The 23874-nt window shown below is 38.1% G+C and overlaps 1 protein-coding gene across 3 annotated transcripts in view; it reads left to right on the top strand.

Annotated features, from left to right (window-relative positions):
* Positions 1 to 13095, top strand: part of GNAS (GNAS complex locus) — a 217705-nt gene extending 204610 nt beyond the window's left edge. For all 3 annotated transcript variants that reach the window (XM_034433106.3, XM_034433107.3, XM_034433105.3), the window contains 7 exons: positions 2290 to 2344; positions 7021 to 7094; positions 8018 to 8076; positions 8949 to 9069; positions 9368 to 9498; positions 11149 to 11216; positions 12656 to 13095. In XM_034433106.3, coding sequence (XP_034288997.1) covers positions 2290 to 2344; positions 7021 to 7094; positions 8018 to 8076; positions 8949 to 9069; positions 9368 to 9498; positions 11149 to 11216; positions 12656 to 12802 — 655 coding nt within the window. In that variant the 3' untranslated portion in view covers positions 12803 to 13095. The remainder of the gene's footprint in view (positions 1 to 2289; positions 2345 to 7020; positions 7095 to 8017; positions 8077 to 8948; positions 9070 to 9367; positions 9499 to 11148; positions 11217 to 12655) is intronic.
* Positions 13096 to 23874: the final 10779 nt, after the last annotated feature.

Genomic DNA, 23874 nt, shown 5'->3' with positions numbered 1-23874 from the left:
AAAGACAAATATGAGATTTATTGGGTCCATACCTTTATGTATAAATCCAATAAAAATTAAAGGAAGAAAAGATGCTTGATAAATCTAAATCAAGAATCAGCAGGCACTTTCACATATTTTTGCACTGTGATCCATGGATCAGCATCTTCCAAGATGAAAAATGTGACGATCTTGAGAGATGCTGGCCATTTAACTATTTTTTTTGTCAAGAGACACCATCTTTCTATAGGTAGTCCTCGGCTTATGACCACAATTGAGCCCAACATTTCCTTTGATAAGCAGTACAGTTGTTAAGTGAGTTTTGCCCCATTTTACAACTTTTCTTGCCACAATTGTTAAGTGAATTGCTGCACTTGTTAAGTTAGTCAGCTGGTTGTTAAGTGAATTTGGCTTCCCTGTTGACTTCGTTGTCAGAAGTTTGCAAAAAGGTGATCACATGACCCTGGGACACTGCAACCGTCATAAATACATGCCAGTTGCCAAGTGTCCGAATATCAGTCATGTGACCACGGGGATGTTGCAGTGGTGAAAATCTGTCATAAGTCACTTTTTTGAGTGCTGTTATAACTTCATACAGTCACTAAAAGAATGGTTATAAGTAGAGGACTATCTATATATGAATTATTGCCAACCCCAATATGCTGTTTCCATATTCAGACAATTTCTGTATCTGTTGTGACACGGTCTAGATATTATTCAGGCTGTGTACAGTTCCTAGAAGCTACTCAGGAAACTTCATTTTTCCATAGATTCCTCTCATATATATATATGCCAATCTCTCTCTCTCTCTCTCTCTCTTTCACTCTCACTCTCTCACTCGCTCACTCTCTCTCTCTCAAGCTACTATGTTAAGCTGTCTTTCATCGGTGCCTGAAAGTTCAGGGAGGATTTGTAGCACCCGAGAACTGCACATAAACTAAAAATTCCCTCATTACTCATGTCTTCTGGCTACACATTGAGTCTGATGTGCTGGAGCCAAACCGAATATGGCATGGATCTTCAAAATGCATAAGAGGAATCTAAAACAGTGTAATTCTTCTAGGATTCAATGGGGAGGGGGTGGCGTTGCTGGACAGACTCCCATTAGCTTCCTTCTAATTTATATTTGTATTAATAAATAGGAAATAGTTACCTCCAGAGCTTGCAAGAAAGCAGATCTGGGCAATAAATTTACGGTATTTTGAGGCAATCTGCAGCTGAAAAAAATTAACGTGATTAATGAAGAGCTGACAGGATATTTCTTTATAATTGGATGCCATCTGAACAAAATATTACTTTATTCTTTTGCTTCAAATTGCTCACGGTGAAAGTTCTGCATCTTGTCCATTAGATTACATTCTCTCTGTGTAAAGTTGTAAGCATCTCTTCAGTCATTACAGTAGAAGCAAGGTGACAAAGCAGACGCATGGATACTTGGATTGTAGACACCTAATAATTGGCATAAATAATGGTGATTTCTTTGTTGTTATTCTGCATTTTTGCTATCCTGTATTCTTATGCAAATGCCACCCCTTTAAGCTCCCAAATTCAAAAATCTTTTAAAAAAACATGAAGAGATTTGGGGCAATGTTCCCAGTTCTTGATAAAATATCTTCTTCTGGAGTGACTCAATATGGAGTCAATTGATAGAATGAATCAGGAACATCGTCCTTGTGCTGCTTAGCTTGCAGTATCCTTGAATGTTATTTTGGATTAGTTTGAATAAGCAGTTTTTTCAGGCTTCCAGTAATCGGAATGAGAGCCAGATCAATGTAGATGTAGTCCTTGACTTACAACTGGTCACATAGTCAACATTTGGCTGCTTGGCAACCAGTATGTATTTATGATGGTTGCAGCATCCCGGGGTCATGTGATCGCCATTTGAGATATTCCCAGTCTGTGCTTCTGACAAGCAAAGTCAGTGTGGGGGGGAAGCCAGATTCACTTAATGTCTGCATAATTCACTTAACAACTGCAGTAACTCATTTAAGAATCATGGCAAAAAAATTTTTTAAATCACGCACAATTCACAGCTTGCTTAGCAGTGGAAATCCAGGTCCCACTTTCATCAAAAGTTGACTTCCTGTAGTGATTAAAGGCACAGGGCTATGTTTTCTTTACGTTTTGTGTTATGCTATATTGAGGTGGTTACAAAAGTAAAGTTAATTACTTATTTACAATAATCTAGAAACTGGAAGATTGTGAGTTGTAGTCCTGCCATAGGCTTTTCAATATGGACTCTTTTTAAAATTACAAAAAATTGTTATGTTCTTGTCTAAATTTATCAGTGAAAATATTTTCTTCCTTTAGTTTCCTAGACAAGATTGACATCGTCAAGCAAAATGAATATACACCATCTGACCAGGTAAGTAAAATGTCTTTTGAGAAAATGAAGTTACATTTCTTCAAAATATTTTTTTCTGTAGATTTCTTCTGTTCAAAACCTGAAAGTAGCATTGTGTTAATAGTGTCTGGAACAAAGTAATCAGACCTACCACAAGTAACGTGCTTGATCCCAAGTACTCACCAGCCTATTCCAAGTCCCAATTCAAGTTGCGAGTTTTAAAATTTAAAACTCTAAATAATAGAACAGTGCAGCACTTCAGATTCTGTTCATACAGGTGGTTCAGTACTCATGGGAATGTAGAAGTGACTTCCCTCTGCAGCTCTTTAAAAGAGCTAAGTCCAAGTTGTTTGTCATCTGTGGCTGCCATTTGATCCTAAAAAAGGTGTGGCTCTTTTAAAGAATTGGAGATTGGTGATTGGGGTGGGTTCTTTGGTTGGTTGGTTAAGTGCCATCAAATCAGTGTCAGCTCTTGCAACCACATAGATAGGTAGACCTTATCAAAGATGGTCTGTCCCCAAAGTGGCCCTTAAGGTTTTCCAACAACACGTTTCTTTTTTTAAAAAAACAATTTTATTGGGGTTTTTTTTTCTCCTCTCCCACCTTCATCCACATCTTTCTTTTTTTTTAACAGTGTTGGTCGTTTCTTATCTTATACAATTAGTCAAATTCAAATACATTTTACTCAATCACAATTTTTGCCAATATCATCTTCCCCTCTTTTCCTTTTTTTTTTGAACATCCCTCAGTATTTCTATACTTGCATACATAAACACCTTCTTCATTTATCCCTAAATTCTAACTTTACTATTTGTACATATTTATCCTCTTTTATTCTTAAACAATTCATTCTTTTTCTTAATATATTTATATTTGTCTGTTCAGAGCTGCCTTTCTTCTACTTCAACTTTTTTATTGTACAGCAACCTTTCTCCTCAAACCTATCCTCTCCCTCTTCTCCTTCCAACTTTCTTTCCCCACCTTCTTCTTCTCTTCTCTACTCCTCCTCTCTTCCCCCCTGTTTTACCCTCTCTCCTACTCTGATTTCTCTTCCCTTCCTTCCTCCCTACTCTTCCATCCCTCTCTCTCCTTCCTCCTCCCTTCCAATTCTTTCCTTCATCTCTCTCTATTGCTGTATTCATTTTCAATTTAATGTTTTCCATTGTGGAGTCCAGGCAACCCCAATCCCTTGTCTTTTTAATTCTTAACAATATATTTCATCTTATTTCAACACATCAGTTTCTATTGTGATTGAGAGTATCCACCTTCTTCCACTAATCTCTTTTTCTGTCTCGTCCCATGTTTTCTAGCAGGTTCCCTATTCATGTCCCTGTGCATTCTAGAATACATTTTTAAATAAAACCCACAGCTTCACATAGTCTTGAGATTGTATCTTCCATGTGTTCTGTCCTGCATATTCTCTTCATTTTCTGAGCCTCTACTTTGCATTGTAGTATAGAATGCCCTTTTGTGAGATTTTCCAAACTTATTTAGTTGTTTGCCTGAAGTGAGTGGAGTTCTAATTAAAAGATGAGCGTATGTAGGAAAAAAGTAGGGAAAAATGACCCCCAAGTCCCTTTCTCCCTAATCAATGATATATTTCTGAATATTTTCTTTTAAAAAGTACATATTGTGATTAAGATGTGTACAAAATTGAGCTTAAAAATGAAGCTAATAAAGAAAAGAACTAATATGAAATGTATAAAAACCTATCCCAGTACCATCCCAAAGGTGCTTTTTCAATCCTTCAAAAGAAGCTTCTTGGATGAGAAGCGAAAAGTCTTCAAGGAAAAAACACAATCCAGTTGCTGTTTGAAAAAGCACCTTTGGGACAACCATGACCTTGGATGACTGACAATCTCCATAGACATTTATCCCAATGCTGTACTGGAAAATTTTCAGTTTTCAGAAGTCCATGAGTATGACTATATATAAAGTTTATTGTCATTGTACAGTCAGGTCCAGAAATATTGGGACATCAACACAATTCTAACATCTTTGGCTCTATACACCACCACAATGGAGTTGGAATGAAACAAACACAATGTGCTTTAACTGCAGACTGTCAGCTTTAATTTAAGGGTATGTACATCCAACTCAGGTGAACGGTGTAGGATTTACAGCAGTTTGTATATGTACCTCCCACTTGTTAAGGGACCAAAAGTAATGGGACAATTGGCTTCTCAGCTGTTCCATGGCCAGGTGTGTGATATTCCCTCATTACCCCAATTACAATGTGCAGATAAAAGGCCCAGAGTTCATTTCAAGTGTGCTATTTGCATTTGGAATCTGTTGCTGTCAATTCTCAAGATGAGATCCAAAGAGCTGTCACTATCAGTGAAGCAAGCCATCATTAGGCTGAAGAAACAAAACAAACCCATCAGAGAGATAGCAAGAGCATTAGGCGTGGCCAAAACAACTGTTTGAAACATTCTCAAAAAGAAGGAATGCACCGGTGAGCTCAGCAACACCAAAAGACCCGGGAGACCACGGAAAACAAGTGTGGTGGATGACCGAAGAATTCTTTCCCTGGTGAAGAAAACACCCTTCACAACAATTGGCCAGATCAAGAACACTCTCCAGGAGGTAGGTGTATGTGTGTCGAAGTCAACAATCAAGAGAAGACTTCACCAGAGTGAATACAGAGGGTTCACCACAAGATGTAAACCATTGGTGAGCCTCAAAAACAGGAAGGCCAGATTAGAGTTTGCCAAACAACATCTAACAAAGCCTTCACAGTTCTGGAACAAGATCCTATGGACAGATGAGACCAAGATCAACTTGTACCAGAGTGATGGGAAGAGAAGAGTATGGAGAAGGAAAGGAATTGCTCATGATCCTAAGCATACCACCTCATCAGTGAAGCATGGTGGTGGTAGTGTCATGGCGTGGGCATGTATGGCTGCCAATAGAACTGGTTCTCTTGTATTTATTGATGATGTGACTGCTGACAAAAGCAGCAGGATGAATTCTGAAGTGTTTCGGGCAATATTATCTGCTCACATTCAGCCAAATGCTGCAGAACTCATTGGACGGCGCTTCACAGTGCAGATGGACAATGACCCAAAGCATACTGCAAAAGCAACCAAAGAGTTTTTGAAAGGACAGAAGTGGAATGTTATGCAATGGCCAAGTCAATCACCTGACCTGAATCCCATTGAGCATGCATTTCACTTGCTGAAGACAAAACTGAAGGGAAAATGCCCCAAGAACAAGCAGGAACTGAAGACAGTTGCAGTAGAGGCTTGGCAGAGCATCACCAGGGATGAAACCCAGCATCTGTTGATGTCTATGCGTTCCAAACTTCAGGCTGTGATTGACTGCAAAGGATTTGCAACCAAGTATTAAGAAGGGAAAGTTTGATTTATGATTATTATTCTGTCCCATTACTTTTGATCCCTTAACAAGTGGGAGGCACATATGCAAACTGCTGTAAGTCCTACACCGTTCACCTGAGTTGGATGTACATACCCTCAAATTAAAGCTGACAGTCTGCAGTTAACACGCATTGTGTTTGTTTCATTCCAACTCCATTGTGGTGGTTCTATAGAGCCAAAGATGTTAGAATTGTGTCGATGTCCCAATATTTCTGGACCTGACTGTATGTATACACAGTATACCCATACAACGAAATTCACATAATGCCCAGAGACCAAGCCCAACACACATGACAATCCCCAGACACACCCCCACCCACCCAACAAAATTTCCCCACCCTTAAACCACCCAAAGATCCACACAGCAGACCAAATAATGCTGTCCAACAGCTCACTGATGGTAGCCCTTTAGTTCATTGTTGAGTGCAATTATAACTCTGGGATAAAAACTATCCCATATATATATGTATCCCATATATGATGAAGAATCAGAAGAAACTACTGTCATTCCTACCGGTAGAACGCCATATATATATATAATAGATATCCCAAGTCAGTGTTGTCACCTCTTTTCAGGTTGTTGGTAGACCAAAGGCAGAGTGCAGTTATGTCTTCTGTTTTCAATTTTAACTTTTCATCTGCCAGCTTTTTTCTAAGCAAGCAAAAATGAAGAAATGCTATATATTTTTTTCAAATTAGGCTGCATTTGAACCCATTTGGGGGAGTAATTAAATCCATAAATGAATAACCATTATTCAAATATACTTTACTATTGTGTGGGGAAACCCTACTGTTAACTTTTTATGAACAATAAATATTTTTTTATCATAGAGGATATTAAAAATTAGCTACTACCTATATTTTATTTTTCCAAAACTTCTTTTTCTTTTCTTCCACATTCTTCAGAAGTTTTTATCTCTAATTATAATCCACATCAAAATGAGTGAAGGTTTTAGAAATGTGTCTGTTTTCCATGATTTCAAATTTTCCTTTGTGTCATGGTTTTCTGAGCTTATGGGTTGCTGTTTTTATAAACTGATTGTTTTGTTTCCAAGATGCTAGTATATTTTAAACAGTGTCTTAACTTTACAAAATTTATTTATTATGGTAAGCGGCTTTGTGTTGCTAGGTAGGACTGGAGGAAAAAATATGAGATTAAAAACCTGAGATATAAATTTTATATTACCATATACTTTTTACAAAGAACCTAAAGTTGTTATTTCATTGATCCATTATTCCCTAAGGCTTGTGGGGTTTTTTTTTAAATAGAATATTCTTTTAAGGAAAAAAAACTCTTATTATTCTTTTTTATATGTATAGGACCTTCTTAGATGCAGAGTTCTGACATCAGGAATATTTGAAACCAAGTTTCAAGTCGACAAAGTAAATTTCCAGTAAGTATCACTAATAGCGGGTGCTTAAATTGAGACTGGGCATTAAACTAACAGTGAGATAGTAGAAATGTGCAAAATATTCCATAATATAGTAATCCAACTTGAGAAAAAGCCAACTCAAGCAGGGTTTTTCCTGTATTTCTGGAAGTAGGCATGGTTTATGGCCAGACAACATTTGGAATAACATAAAGCACTTCAGCATCCAGACAGTCTAATTTGAGAAATACATTAACACTCTGTCCTACCCCATCCTCTGTGCTTGTATTGACCTATTTTGGAGGAAAACGGAATGTTCCAATAACATGTCTATGCAAAATTAATATAACTATATCCATGTTGTGGTAATTAAAAGTGCTGTTTAGTTCTGTCCCATTTCATTTTTATAGTCATCTAAGTTAGATTTGAGAGCCAGTTTGGTATAGTGGGTTAAGGTTTCAGGCTAGAAACCAGGAGACTGAGTTCTAGTCCTGTCTTGGGTACAAAGACAGGAGCCAGTCACTTCCTTTCAGTCCTAGAAATGAGGCAATGGCAAACCACTTCTGAAAAAATCTTGTCAAAAAAACTGCAGACTTTTCCAGGCAGTCTCTGAAAAGCGAACACAATTTAAAAAAAGAAGAAAGTTAGTTTTAGCTTTTTTTGTAAGCTATAAATTTTTCAAATAATACAAATTCACAACTACAGCAACGAATAAAAAGTTCACCCAAATAATGTACTTCAATTTTTAACTTGCAATATTAGTTATTGGAGAGAACACCTTCAATGAGTAGGCTGAAAAGACATTTGGAATATATATTTGAAATATTATCAGTGCTTGTTTTCCATAATTCTAATAGCATTTTTTGCAGCCTGCAGCTGTGGGTGGGTGGGGTCTTTAATAATCCTGCTTTCCTGGTTCTGAATCCCTCCCATTTTTTTCTTTTCAGTATGTTTGATGTTGGTGGGCAAAGAGATGAACGTCGAAAATGGATCCAGTGTTTCAATGGTAATATTCGGGAATCTGTTAAACTTGTGATAGACTATGAACATTTTCCATGTAATATAAACTGTATATTATATTAATGTGGAACTCCAGCTTTCCAATTACCTGAATACCAAATATATACTATTTGGCATTTTGAGGTTGTCTCCATACCAGCTCAGCTCTTTAACTCACTTTAACTCACTACATGCTTGTTTTCAGCATGTAACTTTCTTTATAAGTTTTGTTTAGCTTCCATCACTTGTGATTAAAATACAAAAGAGGAATGAATATTCACCTCTCCCTCCCTCCCTCCCTCTCTCTCTCTCCCTCCCTCCCTCCCCATCTCTCTCTCTCTCTCTCTCTCACACACACACACTCACACACACTCACTCACACACAGAACTGCATGTTTTATTTATTTCTATGGTCCTACAGTATGTATCCTACAAAATATCTCTTTTTTCCCCTCCAGTCACATTAGAGCTGCATTTTAGCTGATTTTTACTCCATCCCTCCCTCAATATCTTACTTATTTTTCTTCTTTTGAACTTATTCTTCTCTAAGTGATTTGCTCCAGGGGTGGGTTCTACTTAACTTTACTACTGGTTCGCATCGCACCCACAAAGCTTCTGCCATGCGCAGATCACCTATGATGACGTCCGGGTCAGTGGGCGGAGCCTCCCATCGGTTTTACTACCGGTTCTTGCAAACCGGTCCGAACCAGGGGTAACCCACTACTGCTTTACTACCTTTTGAACTGTTCAGCTTTTCCCTAAGCTCTTCCATTTTCTCTTTTTCTATCTTTTTTTCTTTATGGAGCCAAATTCAAGAAAAATAAATTCAAAGCCAGAGAGTATTGATTAAGGATGTTTCCCTTTGCTTTTGTGTTTTAGATGTAACTGCTATAATATTTGTGGTGGCCAGCAGTAGCTATAACATGGTTATACGAGAAGACAATCAGACCAACCGGCTTCAAGAAGCATTAAACCTCTTCAAAAGTATCTGGAACAACAGGTCCGTCTCTTTAGTTTTGACCAATCATGTCATTCATAATTCTAGTTTATGTTTATTTCTGTCTGTATTGTGTAAGACACCGAACCCGTGCTAATATAAATTCTAAGAGAATGTACATTATTTCAGTGAAGTATGTTTTTTTATAAAAATTCTTCATTTATTTATTAAATTTAGATGCCACCCTTCTCACGATCAGGCGACTCTGAATAATTAATATAATGTCTTAAATTGCTTTATGCTTCTTTATACCTTGATTGTTTTATTGCCATTTTAATGGTATATGGGTCTGTTTCTCTAGGTGGCTACGGACCATTTCAGTTATTCTTTTCCTGAACAAACAAGATCTGCTAGCAGAGAAAGTTTTGGCAGGCAAATCAAAAATTGAAGATTACTTTCCAGAATTTGCTCGTTACACGACCCCAGAAGATGGTAAGAAAGTTGATAATACACTTTGAAAAATGTTTTTCTCTGTTACTATAAAAGAAAAAAGTGAGAGAAAGAATGAAGGGATTTATTTTTCCTGTCTAATCTTTATGTGATAACAATTGTGTATAAAAATTGTGATAAACGATGTATGAATGTTATATACAATTGTTATAAACAGTGAACAATTGTTTAGGATTTTTTTAAACTCTTTTGTGATCACTAATTGTTACTATATTATGTTTGACGCAATTCTCTTTCTCTCAAACTGCTTGCAGTATAAATCAGACAAATGCTTGATTCAGGATGGAGTACTGTCAGTGATAGGCTTCTATTAAAAATTATTCAGAGTCCATAATTTTCAGGGTAAGGAATGAAGACCCTTCCAAATATTATCAATCAAAGTACTGTAGCCTAAAACCTCAGAGAGGGATATTTTCCCTCTCTGAGACAGAGCAGAATATATTAACCAAGAGGATTCCTTCTGTTAACAGAAAACTTCTAAATTTTTTGGAACAGCTTTGTATGAGAAAAAAAAGTCTCCGATCCAGTGACATCCTTTTTTCTTTTTTTTTCTTTTTTCTTTTTTTTTTTGTACTTTTTTCAGTAACATTTTATGGTCCTGTGTAGTTTCTAGACTGATTCCCCTTTTTGAAGTGATTATTCCCTACAGCTCTCTTTCTATAATAGAAGACTGGAGATCTCTGCAAGCAGGTCACACACAGTCCCCCAACACTTAAATTGTGGTTCCAGAATATCCCAGATCACAGGTCCAAAATTCAGTGATAGTTACAGCAGAGATCCCCAACCTTTCTGGCTTTGCAGACTGGTGGGGGGAGGGGGAGAGAGAGGGGATGGTTCAATGCGAGCAGTAGGCAATCACGCACAGTTCTACTTGCATGAGCACCAGGTCTGCTCACCCACCGCTCACACAAATGGAGCACGCATGCGCCTGCCTGCAGCTCCCACAAGTGGGGATGCATCCACTCGCCCACCACTTCTGCGACCTGGTTCCGAACAACTCAGTGCCCAGTAGTGGGCCACAGCCTGAGGAATGGGGACCCCCGAGTTAAGGCATCTACTAATTTTCAGGCCTGTCCTGACCGATGGTTCACCTTACATCTCCTTAAGATCAAAAAAATAAATAGGAAAAAATAGTGTAAGTAATATATTTATTGTTGTTTGAATTTCAGTTCTTTATCTGAAACATTTTAATTAATTTTAAGTGAATGAGTCTGAGTGAGATTTACTTATTTACTTATTTATTTATATGATTTATTTATTTATTTATATGATTTATATGGCTGCCCACTCCCTTTCAGTGACACTAGGTGGCTTCCAAAAAAATAAAATCCCAATATGAAAAGAGTAAAAACAATAACCCCCTACCCTTTATGCTTGTTGGTGTTTTATTAAAGCCATTTGAGTGCAACAATAATAATGAAAATGCAGCTTCTGGATGATCCTCTCTTCTAATGGGCAACTCTTTGTACAATATGAGCCTATATTTAAAGAGGTATTTTGCAATGCTTATGCTTTTTGGCACTAAAATGTTTTCTTTAATCCCTCCTGTGAATCGAAATAAAAGTATTTTTATAAAACTATTGCAAGATAACCTTTTTTGTTGTTCTTTACTTTTTTTTAAAAAATGAGCAGCAACACCAGAACCTGGCGAGGATCCTAGAGTTACAAGGGCCAAGTATTTTATTAGAGATGAATTTCTTGTAAGTAGGCTCTCTTTACTGTTCCTGTTTTTATCAAGACATGACCTTGCTTCTGCTTGCTTTTACAGTCAGCTACATTTAGGGCTATTTAACTTTTTTGTTTGAGAAGCGTCTCAGTAACTGTGCAAAGCAGAATTGCCATTTGATGGACATTTTTGAGATGTGAAGTCCTCACTTACCAACCACCATTAGGAGCAACAACTCCAGGGCTAAGTATTGTGGTTGTTAAACAAAATAAAAATAAAAACCATGTGGCAGTGTCAAACTTATGACATCACTGTGCTTCCATCATTAAGTGAATCCCTGCATTTATTACGCGAGGCATCGTGTAAGCGCAACTTGTGATTTCATTTAGAGAATACAGAATAACACTGTTGGAAGGGACCTTGGAGGTCTTCTAGTCCAACCCCTTGTTCAGGCAGGAAAAACTATATACCATTTCAGACAAATGGTTGTCCAATCTCTTCATAAAAACGTCAGTGTTCTCCCTTGATTCTGCTTGTTAGAGCCCAGTTGTGAAACTCACAAATGGTGATCACATGATCATGGGATGTTGCGATGGCCATAAATGTGAGGATTGGTCACAAAGCTGTTTGTTTTCCAACCACTGTGACTTCAAACAGTTGCTAAACAAGGCAATTGGTAAGCGAGGACACCCTGTACAAAGAGTCTGTGACTTACGACCACAATTAAGCCCAAAATTTATGTTGTTAAGTGAGACAAGTGTTAAGTGAGATTTTCCCCATTTTACGACTTCTCTTGCCACAATTGTTAAGTGAATCACTGTGGTTGTTAAGTTAGTAACACGGTTGTAAAGTGAATCGGGCTTCCCCATTTGCTTTGGTCGTCAGAAAGTCACAAAGTGGGAATCACATGACCCTGGGACCCTGCAGCGGTCATAAATATGAGTCAGTTGCCAAGAGTCTGAATTTTGATCATGTGACTACAGGGATGCTGCAACAGTCACAAGTCTGAAAAACGATCATAAGTCACTTTTTCTTTTCAGTGCCGTTGTAACTTCAAGCGGTCACTGAACGAATTTTGTAAGTCGAGGACTTCCTATACAGCCTTTTGACTTTGTTCATTCCATTACAGTTCATGGAATTTAGTAGTGCTTCATTAGCATTGAACCACCACCTTAACAATACTGCTTTTAATCTTTTTTTCAATCATAGATTCAGAAGAGTATGGATTTGAACAAGTGTAATTTGTATCTACCTAGTTAGCAGCATTTAGCCCACCATACTGCATATTTTTAAACCGAATTCTCCATCCAATTTGCTGGCCGATTTTTCCAGAGGATTTGTATTCAATCTGTATTTGTCTGGACATACCAGATTCTTAGAATTTAGGGAAAAGGAGTCTAGAGAAGGGAGGTGGGGGGAATGGATGATATTCTAGAAAAACTGACGCGACTTTTCTGTCTGCTGCTCTTCCAGAGAATCAGCACAGCCAGTGGAGATGGACGGCATTACTGCTACCCTCACTTCACCTGCGCCGTAGATACAGAAAACATTCGGAGGGTTTTCAATGACTGTCGGGACATTATTCAAAGGATGCATCTTCGCCAATATGAGTTGTTGTGATGGAGCGCACTTTTTCCTCTGTTTTGGACTCCTCTTGTTCCTTACTAAAAAGAAAAAAAAAACCTGGCCCACATGAGGTGGAAGAGAACTGTTGCAGACTCTCTCTGATTTGCATCCCTCAGTCTTTTTTCCTTGCTGGACAAAGAGCAGCCTTTCTGTCTCGTTTCACTCCCTTGGAACGGTCGGAAATAGTCCCCGGAAAAAGAAAAAAAAGACTATTTCTGTGGTCAGGGTGAGGTTTTCTCTTTAACACGGCCCTTAACGAAACAAAACCCAAACAATGCAAAACAAAAGAATTAACGCCCCGAAGGGTGAAGCACCTGAGAGGATTTGGGATTTCAATTAAATATTTAAAAGCAGACAAACAAAAAAAACAAAAAAACAAAAAAAAGAGGAGGGAGAACTTTAGATAATCATTACTGTTGTGGGCATGATCATTTATCCCATGATTTCAACTCTGTATCCATTCACTGCGTCCAACTAAGGAAGGTGCCAAGTTCTAAGGGCAGCCGCTTCAGTTTGGGTTTTTTGCCTCTGAATGTGACTTTTGAGTGGAAATACTGACATTTCTACAATGGCAAACCTAGACAGTAGAAAACCAACTGCTACCTTCAGAAAAGTGTTGCTGAACCGTGATGTCCTGATTATCAGGGACGGTGCAAAATGAACTGCATTATAGCCTGTGATTGCAGAAAGATTTAACCACACACTGTTTTCAGTTTGTCCACTGTCGATCCTATCCTTTTATTTTATATATATATATTAAAAAAAATCTTTATATATATATAAAATCTTCTTTTCCTGTTCCCCTATCTTTCCCCTTCTTCTATTTCCTCTTATCCTCCTTCCATGCCTTCTTTTTTTTTTTTCCACCACTCCCCTAGTTTTTATTTTACTGCTGGATTATTATTCTTGTACAGACTGTAAAATGTATTATTTTGTACAACTTTATTGAAAAAAAAAATAACTTGTAGAAGATCTTTGTGCCTTGATTATGGCTGTACCTGTGCAATGAGCTAAGATGTAAGTATGTTTGATTGCGCTGTACAGCTTTGTCAAACCTTTCAGCAGCATTCGCTCAAGGTAGGGAAAAATTTATCTGTAGTTTAGGGATTTTTTTTTTTCTGGTTTATAAAAGGAGGGGGAAAAATACTGTTTAGTATATTAAAAAAAAAGTACAAATCGTGCAAACTTAACCACTTTAAAAGTGAGTTCTACAACAAGCGAGCAGATGTTTCAGCATCATGCTTTTTAATTTTTAGCTTTAATTCATTTAAATCTCTATCCAAATGCAAAACATGGCTTGTTTCTACATAAACCAAATTTTGCTACAAATTATCAATGTTAGTCTTTGTCATTCATAGTATTTTTTTTTTTTGTGCAAAAAGATAAAAACAGAACAAAAAAAATCAATATTATAGGCACTGCACAGGCCTAGAGGCTGTCTTCATGCTGGGTCTAAGACTTTCCCACCTAACGCTAACTCCTCTAACAGGCATAATGATAAAATGTACCTTGCCCCTAGATCTGGTCACTGAATTTCAGTTTCAAATGACATTTTACTTCTCTTTTAATAAAGAGATAACTTAAAACATTGTTTTATATATTAACTATATAAGTAGCTTAAAGTGGAGACGTGTGGATTTTTTTTTTCTTAAACTTGAATAATTTATGCAAATTATATGCTTAGGACAACATGTGGTACAGTTTTTAAAAAAAGCAAAAATCACTGTAGCAATAAGACAGCATGTAATTTTAGTAACTATTACACTGCTTTATATTTTATACTTAGGTGTTTCATGTCTTTGTGAGCATATAACTTTTTCATGTGTCTAAACCTACCTGTACAAATTTGTACAGAGTCTAAAATTACAGCTATAATAACACGTCTAGAACAGTGTTAGCCTACTTTCCTCAAGCCCATTTCTTGGCCCCTTGAAGTAGGGGAACATGGGTCTTAATACAGCGATTATTTTTTAAAATTGCCTTTTACACACGTGCTTCTATTTTCACAGGGCATCACTTAACCTTCCCTGTTAGGAAGGCATCCCTTTCAGAAACTGTCTTGTGTCCCAAATTTCTGCTTGGTGGCAGGAGTCTTTGTGATATCCAAGGACTCTACATATTCCAGGTTTTTCACATGGGCAATTGGAGAAAATTGAGCAAACGCATTTCCCTATCGATTTTCACTTTTAATAGAAATGAAATGGTGGTGATCATTCAGTTTTTAGTTGATTTGCACCATTAGCCAATACAAGGATATATTTTTCCCTGGTAGAATAGGAACAATTGCAACCTCCTTTACGGAATCCTTCTTGGTATTGGCTCTCCATGCATAAATTTGGGGTAAGGGGGGCAATCGGGGAAGGAGCACATCATTTCCTAGTTTTTCTTTCTGGTTTCTGCTACTGCAGAATCCAAGATCAATGAGCCACATCAGATTTTAAGAGACAGTGTTTGTCTCCTCGGGTATAGGAGCTGAAGCTGTTGAACAGTTGGCAACAGTTGACTGTGTGTATCTGCCACAGGGCCTTTGTATCTCAGCCTGTGTCTGCTATTAAGTGGATTTAAAAGATCAGATTGTAATTGTAAAACATTTTGAAGAGGTACTGCCTTGGAAGTATTTGGAACCAGTGGCAAAGTCGGACCCACAAATTTATTTTTAGTTGGTGCCTGCTAGGGTTTGGGGGGGGGACAGAAAACCTATACATCAGTGTTTCTCGACTTCAGCAACTTTAAACTGTGTGGACTTCAAATCCCCGAATTCTGGAAATTGAAGTCTGCACAGCTTAAAGTTGCCAAAGTTGAGAAACGCTGATATGTATACACATGTATATGTATGTAAATGCACTCTCAGACACATATACACAGATTATGAAATGTGAGCCTTAATTTTTTTTTTTAAACAAAAGCCAAAACTTGTTAAGTTTAGTGCCAAAATTATTTTATTAATCTCTAAGTCCTAGGGAAGGGAAGAAGATGAATAATAATTAAATGAAGTATTTACAAGGAATGTAATGTGTGATCTAGGAAAAACAAAATATTGCCTCATCTTTAAAAGTAAGGGCACTTTGGGTGAATAGATAAAAGTTTATGTAATAAAGTATATCTGCGCGTGTGCATATGCACACTTACACACATCCCATTAAAATATACTTCCTATGGAGCTTTATATGAATGGAAACATTTGACAGATTTAAAAAAAAAAAAAGTTGGGTTGGAGGGAGCAGTTTGGTTTGCACATGTCTAGAAAGAAAGCAAGTGTGTGTGTGTCTTTCTGCCTCTGTTAGCACGTCTCTGAGTTTGTGCAATTTGGTGGCCTGGTAACCGCAAGTCTTATTTTTAACATTTTTCTTGTTTTGTTTTTCTTTTCAATACAAAAATCCCATAAAGCTTCAGTGCTTGCTATTTAGTTCTGTGTTTTCTTCTGTCTCTAATTTAATTGCCTTAACTCTGGAGTTAGTTGAACTATTTCCATCTAATCTTCATCTTTTCCTTCAATTTCAATTTCCTATTTATTTATTTGAACTTTTGGTTCAGGTAAATTACCATGACTGGGGAGAGAACTGGTTTTCACAGGTCCAGGAATTTCTGGTTTTTAACAGCCGAGGTATTTTCTAAGTATTTGTCCCCATCCTAAAATGCACGATGCCCCATACCACTATCTAGTAAAACTGAAGTGGATTTTTAGGGTTAAATGCATCATCATATAACTATCAGGGTGTGACATTATTACCAATAACAGTGCTATTATGAAAATATTTCTTCCCAGCTACATTACTGCAATGATTCCAACATACGTAGGATCCCCTGGTTTTAATTTTTTTTTCCAGCTCTTTCGATGAATTTAGGCTGCTGCTGTTTCATGTTTTGCAAGTGTGTAAATCAAGTGAATTTAAAACATAACATGCCATGCTAGTCCCCTACAACATTGACTGACTATTTGACATATTTTGTACAAAAATAATAATAAATTGTAGAGATATTTTCAAAACGGATCTTTGTTAACAAATGGATGTTAAAATACTGCACACTTCCAAGAGTGGAATGTACTATTTCTCGAGTTCTGTTTATACTAAGATAAATATCCTGGGAATGAAAGAAAGGTGAATGCAAAACTTTGTAGAAGCCACCCAATTCATAATGAATAAGCAAGAATCATACAGGTAGTCCTCAACTTACAACAGTTTGTTTAGTGACTGTTCAAATTACAATGGGACTGAAAAAAGTGAGCTTTGATCAGTTTTCACACATTAGTTGCAATATCCCCATGGCCAGTGGTGGGCTTCTCCCGGTTCCGCCGAGCCGGTAGCGGTGACGATATGACGTCACCGAACCAGTTCTGCCCCCCCCCCCCCCGTGTTATTCTTACCTTTTATTTGGCCCCACCACCAATCTATTGCTGCCTCCTGAGTCCCAGCTCATCGGCTAGAAGGAAAAAAACTGTTTAAACTACCAGGCTTTTAAAAGTTAAAAGCCTGGTAGACCAGTATCTCTGCTAAATCCTAAAGCATTGTTACATGACCATCAAGCCACGCCCACAAAATAAGCCACACCCACAGAACCAGTAGTAAAAAAATTTAGAACCCACCCCTGCCCATGGCCATGTGATCAGAATTAAGACTCCTGGCAACCAACTCATATTTTTTGATGGTTGCAGTGTTCCCGGATCATGTGATCACTTTTTGTAACCACCTGACAAGTAAAGTCAACAAGGAAGCCAGATTCACTTTACAACCGTGTTACTTAAACAGAACAACTGCAACGAGCCACTTAACAACTGTGGCAAGGAAAGTTGTAAAAGGGGGCAAAACTCAACAAATTTTTCACTTCGCAACAGAAATTTTGGGCTCCACTGTGATCATAAATCAAGGACTATTTGTTCTCGGTAATAACCCTTTTTAATTCTCCTTCTCATCTCCCAACATATTTTGCTATTCTGTCTCACTAGAATAAATTTGGGTATATTTTGGAATGGCTTAAGACCAGATTGTGGAGAAGTGGCTCCTACCTCTAAGATTCATTAGAACTCACTGTTCTCTCTGGAGCAGTTCAAAAGATGTTACCTACTCAATTATTCTGCCTATTTCATATTATTTGTACCCAATTAACCATGGAAAACTTATCGCAAAATCCTTAATGAAGCCTTAAAATTATTTAATACCCATATTGTGCAAAGCTTATTGTTTATAATGCAGTTGAATAAATCAAAAATTTGCATTATCCCACCAATTAAACATGCAGTCATGGTATTACAATAAATTCCCCCAACCATTTTCAATCAACCAGAACATTTTCTTGAGAGTTCAGTAAAGATGGGAATAGTTCCTTAGACCAGCATGGATTAGAACTTGTTCCGTTTGCTGTAAAAATGCACAGAGTGAATGAAGAAAGAAACAGACTGGATAGAACCATGATTATTGTTTCAAAGATAATCACCATGGAGTTACATACCATCAAAGCAATTGTGTGTATCTGTGTGAACTCTGTGATCCCGATGCATATGGCTTCAAAAACATTTTCCTTGCCAATCTTCAGTAGATAATGTACGCTCTATGCTTTATTGCAAGCGGAGTGATCTTGCTATATAAACATAATGCAGTTTCTGAAGATTTTAGGGTGTCTGATGTTTCAGACAACTCGTATTGGAATCAAAGAACGAAAATTGGATTCTCACTATGTATTCGTAACGTATCTTTCTGTTCCTTGGTGGTTCCAAAGAATTGATTTAAAAAATAATCAGGAAAAAAAAAAAAACAAGTGAAGCAATTAATTTGGTTAATAGCCTTCAGACGGATCATTAGTCTGATATTCAAAGCATTCCAAGGTTGGTGTCTCACAAATCTCTTTAGACAAACCAGTTTGCTAATGGGACATCATCATTGAATAGAACAGTGCTTCTCAATATTGGCAGCTTGGGTGGGCTTCAACTCCCATGCTGGCTGGGGAATTCTGGGAGTTGAAGCCCACCCATCTTCAAGCTGCCAAGGTTGAGAAACGCTGGAATAGAACAATGTTCTGTTGACTTTTCCTTCCAAGATATCTTTTGTTTTTGAAAATCTTTGAGATTTCCATTCTCTTGATTCTTGCCAAACTCATGCCTACACTGACCACACTTCACTTGTTAGGATCCATGCCAGTTAGTACCTTGAAAAAAAACAGATTACGTTATATTTTGGTGTTTTTATGAGCTAAATACTAGAACCAGATAGTTGGTCCTACGTTGCCATCTATTGTATTTGAATAATGATGGTCTCTGCAATGCATATCAATAACTCCAGCATAATTCTTACCTTTCTGATATTGAGATTTCAGCAATAGACTTTGTTAGCTAAGTGTACAAAGTCACAATTCCACAGTGAAAAGCATGCTTAGCTGAAAAATAAGCTCTATTATTAATGCACATAAATTTAGACTAACATTTTAAGGTGGCTGCCATTAAAAGAACAATCTATGTCCCTATGCTTGCATATCTTCGGCTTGAATTCTGTTTACTACCCTGTCCAAAAAAAATGAGTATTGCCTATGCAACAAACCTTGAACTTAGCCCTACAAAAAATATTTCAAGCAATTAGCAAAGACTTTTAACTGAAAGAACTGAACAGATATTGATTGAAGCATTTTATCAAATAACACAACAGGTAACGTTCAAAATAAGAGCCAGTTTGGTGTACCGGTTAAGGCACTGAGCTGGGCGACCTTGAGCCAGTCACTTTCTCTCAGCCCCAGGAAGGAGGCAATGGCAAACCACTTCTGAATAACCCTGTCAAGAAAACTACAAAGATTTGTCCAGGCAGTCCCAGGAGACAAACTGCCTCATAGGCGCACACACATACGCAAACGCACAGACATGCATGCAAAATGGTGCATCATAATTTCTAACTAAGGAATTTCTAACTAGAAAGAAAAAAAAATGAAATCCATTATAAACACCTAGTGTAGCTATTACAGATAACTCCAAGAAAAGCACAGCTACCTTTCCTCTGCAGTATTAAGGGCAGGGTTTAACCCTTTGTGATGCTAACAAAATTAGGTATAGTGACCCTAGCGTGGTAGATGTTGCTTATTGTCTCCAGATTGCTACGAATACATTCAGAGATTATTTTTATACAATCAAGTCCTAGATTTCTTGCAAATGTACCAAGTTCCAGAAAGTTTACTGCAAGTAATTCAGGGCAACATCTAAGCAGCCTCTATTATATTGACTGATGCTTTTTCAATACTCAAGTTGTCACTTCTACAGAGTGTTGTACAGCAGCTCTGGTAACATGTTGCTCTTCAGACAGAATTTTAAAAACTGCATTTTTAACTTTAAAAAGCTGTTTAAAGAATTTAAAAAGCAACATACAGTTTAGTAATATCAAATTAAGAGACATAATGAAATAAGCAAAAGCCAAGGCATTACAACAAAAAGTATCAATAATTATGTGAAATTGGACATTACCTGGATATTACCTGGACATTACCTGAACAGAGTAACTCAATTAAGTTCACACATGTGCATATTAAATAAAATGACATTAAATGAAATAGTTTTTCCCCAAAAATATGATTAGCTTGTAACTGGATTTACTGAAGATAAGCTTCACAATCCCTGCTATTGTGAAGCTTATTATTTATTTGCTTTTATAGCCCCATTGTAGACAACAGGAATTATTACTTGGGTAATAGAATGATTATGGACATTATTTTGACTTCTTGGGTATTTTGGTTCTTTATGTTAGCACAATAACACAATTAGCATTTATTTATAATGAAAAATATGGCTCAGAAAATTTCATAGGTTTAATGCTACCTTAAAAATACATTGCATTCTAAATAAAGCTATATCGTACTATTTTTATACTGGGTGGTGTTGTCTCAAAATCCCAAATATGTTCTCAAACTTGAAAAGGCTATATATAATCTGTTGTACTGTGTTTCCCCGAAAATAAGACCCGGTCTTATTTTCTTTTGGGCTCTGAAATAAGTGCTAGGGCTTACTTTGGGGGATGTCTTATTTTGAGTACTGCCACTGTGAGGCAGGGTGGTGGTGGAGCTGCCCCACGCGCCCCACACCAGTTTACCTCAGGGTGCCCACAGCCAGGCCATCCAAGCCCCTACAACTGCCTCACCTCATGCCATTGCTGGAAGAAGTGGGCCGGTGGCCATGTGGGCTCCTGCTACAAATGGCTGCTGGTGCTGCAAGGCAGTTGTTTGGTCATGGATGGCCTGGCTGTGGGTACCCTGAGGTAAGCCAGAATGCTCGTGGGGCAGCTCCATGCCCCCTTGCCTCGCCTCATCTCATGTCGGTGGCACCGCAAGCAACCAGATGGAATGGGCAGCCAGCTGTACAGGGCTTATTTTGTGAGTAGGGCTTGGGAGCACACACAGAAAACATGTTAGGGTTTATTTTCAGGCTAGGTCTTATTTTCAGGGAAACCCGGTAGTATATAAAATATGGTTGTATTATGCAATTCTCTTTGTGGGCTGCTCTTGAAGATCATTTGTAAGCTACAACTGGTCTGAAATGCAGTGGAGTGGTCAGTAATAAGCATGTCGTGGTACGGACATGTATCCCTGATGTTTTGCGAACAGTACAGAAGGCCAGTTGGCTTCTGAAGGAATTTAAGATGCTGGTTATCATTTACAAAGCCCTAGAGTCTGGCTACTTGAAGGACCATCTGTCTCTGTATATTTCTGCCCATCTAGTGAGAGTTAGAATATGCCAGGGCCCATCAATTAAATTTTGTGAGATCCGGGAAGTGTACTTTGGAAGAAATATCCATCTGGGTTCAGTTCCAAGTGGGAAGAAAAACACTGGAAACATGGAAGCTGCTTGGAAGGATGGTTTAACGGTGAAGCAGAACCACCAAGCCCATGTGATTCTGGGTAGAAGACCACATGGAGTGGAGAGTGACATATATTTATACCCTATCTTGGGCCTTGCAAGAAATGTATCCTATTGGTTGTCAGACTCCCAGGGGGCTATGCTGGGGCCCAGCTATCCTTGTAGGCTGTCTGTGTCCCAGGCTTGGTTGAATCTTGCTGGGTGATGATGTAATGAAGAGGGTTGTGTTCTGAAAGGGTGTTGGGCAATTCCTATTATGGCTTAATGGCTTTGTCCTGGTTTGGATCTTGAGTGAGGGCTAATCCTATCACCCTGGAGCTGAACGCCTTTTGTCTTGTAGATAGGATGGCCCAGTCTTTCTGGGGCTATTAGCAAAGGAGTGGGGTTGCTTTCCAAGATCGTGTTTCTACTTTTCTCATCCAGGGAGGTATAATATTCTGCCTTTTTAATATTTCCTAGAATATTTCATTCTTTTAGGGGAAGGGTGGGTGCTAACTTCCTACAGCACCTTGTCAGTGATGGCTTTTCTGCAAATTATTAGCAGCCTCAGTTGCTATGAAGTTGGGTGGCCTCAAAATTGGAATTAATAAATACATAAATACTTGTGGCCAACATATGCAGTGATAGCCAGTAATTTAGATGGTTTTAAAATGGGACTGAAGAAATGTATGAAGAATAGAAATGCTGAGCTCCAGAATCCCTAGTTCTATCCATGAAATGCCAGTTGCTAGAGGAAGAGAATAACCTCTGAAGATCCTCCTTTCCCTCTGTGCTTGTGTTGCCCAAATGGAGCTAGCTGGGCACTGTGCTGGATTAGACATCTCATCGATCAGGATTCTTTTTGTGTTAACTCCTGCTAACACAAAGGGACAGGAAAGCATTCAGAAATCCATGCATTTTTAAGATGCTGTGGTTGATAACACTGATTTAGGGCAAGGTGCTGCTGTTTCAGAGACATTGTCCTGAAGTTCACTGTAACAGTTTTGAAGGGATGCAGAATTGCCAAAAGATGTTAAACAAGCATGCTGAACCATTTTATTCCCTCCTGAAGACTTTGAAGCAGCTTCCCCTAACCTAAAACAATCCAGGTGCGTTGCTTTTCAGATCTCTCCTTATGCTGGACAATGACCATAATAAAAACTGGATTGGGTTGGATCAGCACCTCTCTACCACTGTGTATCGGTTAGGAAACATTTCCTAAGCAGAGTATCTTCCTCTGTTAAATTCCAGCTGTAGAAACCTTTCTATATAGCTCCTTTTATATTAAAACACAGAAAGGCTGCATAGCAGCTCATTTAAGTAAGCGCTTCAGGATTATATGGTTTTGATAGTTTTATCACAAAATGGTAAATTGTAATTTTTTTAAAAAATGATTTTTTTTCTCATCAGGCAGTGTAAAAATTAAGGCGTGCTTTGGAAATACTAAGACAGCCTTCTCAAATCAAGTCACTTGAACTCTGCACATGGTCAAGCATGTCCTTTACATAGTGAATGGAAACGTTAAAATCTGAATTCTTCTTCCCCAACGAATATGCTGGCTGCAGGTTACCAGCATCAGATCGGACAAAGCACTGTGGGAGATCTACAGGCAGCCTGCGTGATCAGGGGGTTGGACTAGATGACCTCCAAGGTCCCTTCCAACTCTGTTACTGTTACTGTTACTGCTACGCCCCTTTGCAGCAATACTGAACCGGCACACTGCTCCTTTAAAAACGCCCTTTCTTTATCATTCCGTCCCCTGCGGAGGCAGAACCTTTCTCTCCTGTCCACCAATCATCACTTGCAGCACGCAAGTATCGAAGAGATACAGAAAGGCTAAGTTTCATGAGGTTTGAAAACTTGGGGTTTCACATGGGTTGCCTCTGTATATCGTGAGTTTGGCTGTGTGAATGAGTCGATAACCACTGCCGAACCCAAAGAGAATACCCGTATGTATCAACACAGCCAATTAGGAAGTGGGGTCTTTGATGCCGGAAATATTGTTGGAATAAAGTAAACGGAAGCGCGGTCTCTTTGCTTTGAGCCGCCTAACAGTCGAGAACCGCTTTTACCCAGAAATCTCCGCGGCGGCCTTTAGCTCTCATAGAGATAGATAAGTTAAGAGAAGACTTCCTCTTTTCTCTGAAAATGCTAGGGTTTTTCAAGGTTCCTACAGAGAAGCATTTTTAGGAGCAACTTCGAATTGAATAAAGAAATTCAAGTTTTTATAAAGCTAAAAGATTATGAAGTAATCTGGAGAGAT

This window comes from Pantherophis guttatus, chromosome 3 (genome assembly GCF_059756535.1).
Source record: "Pantherophis guttatus breed Tessera chromosome 3, ASM5975653v1, whole genome shotgun sequence".
In the NCBI taxonomy this organism is placed as follows: Eukaryota; Metazoa; Chordata; class Lepidosauria; order Squamata; family Colubridae; genus Pantherophis; species Pantherophis guttatus.
Note: the sequence above shows the minus strand (reverse complement) of the source record. Positions and strands in the feature narration are given on the sequence as shown.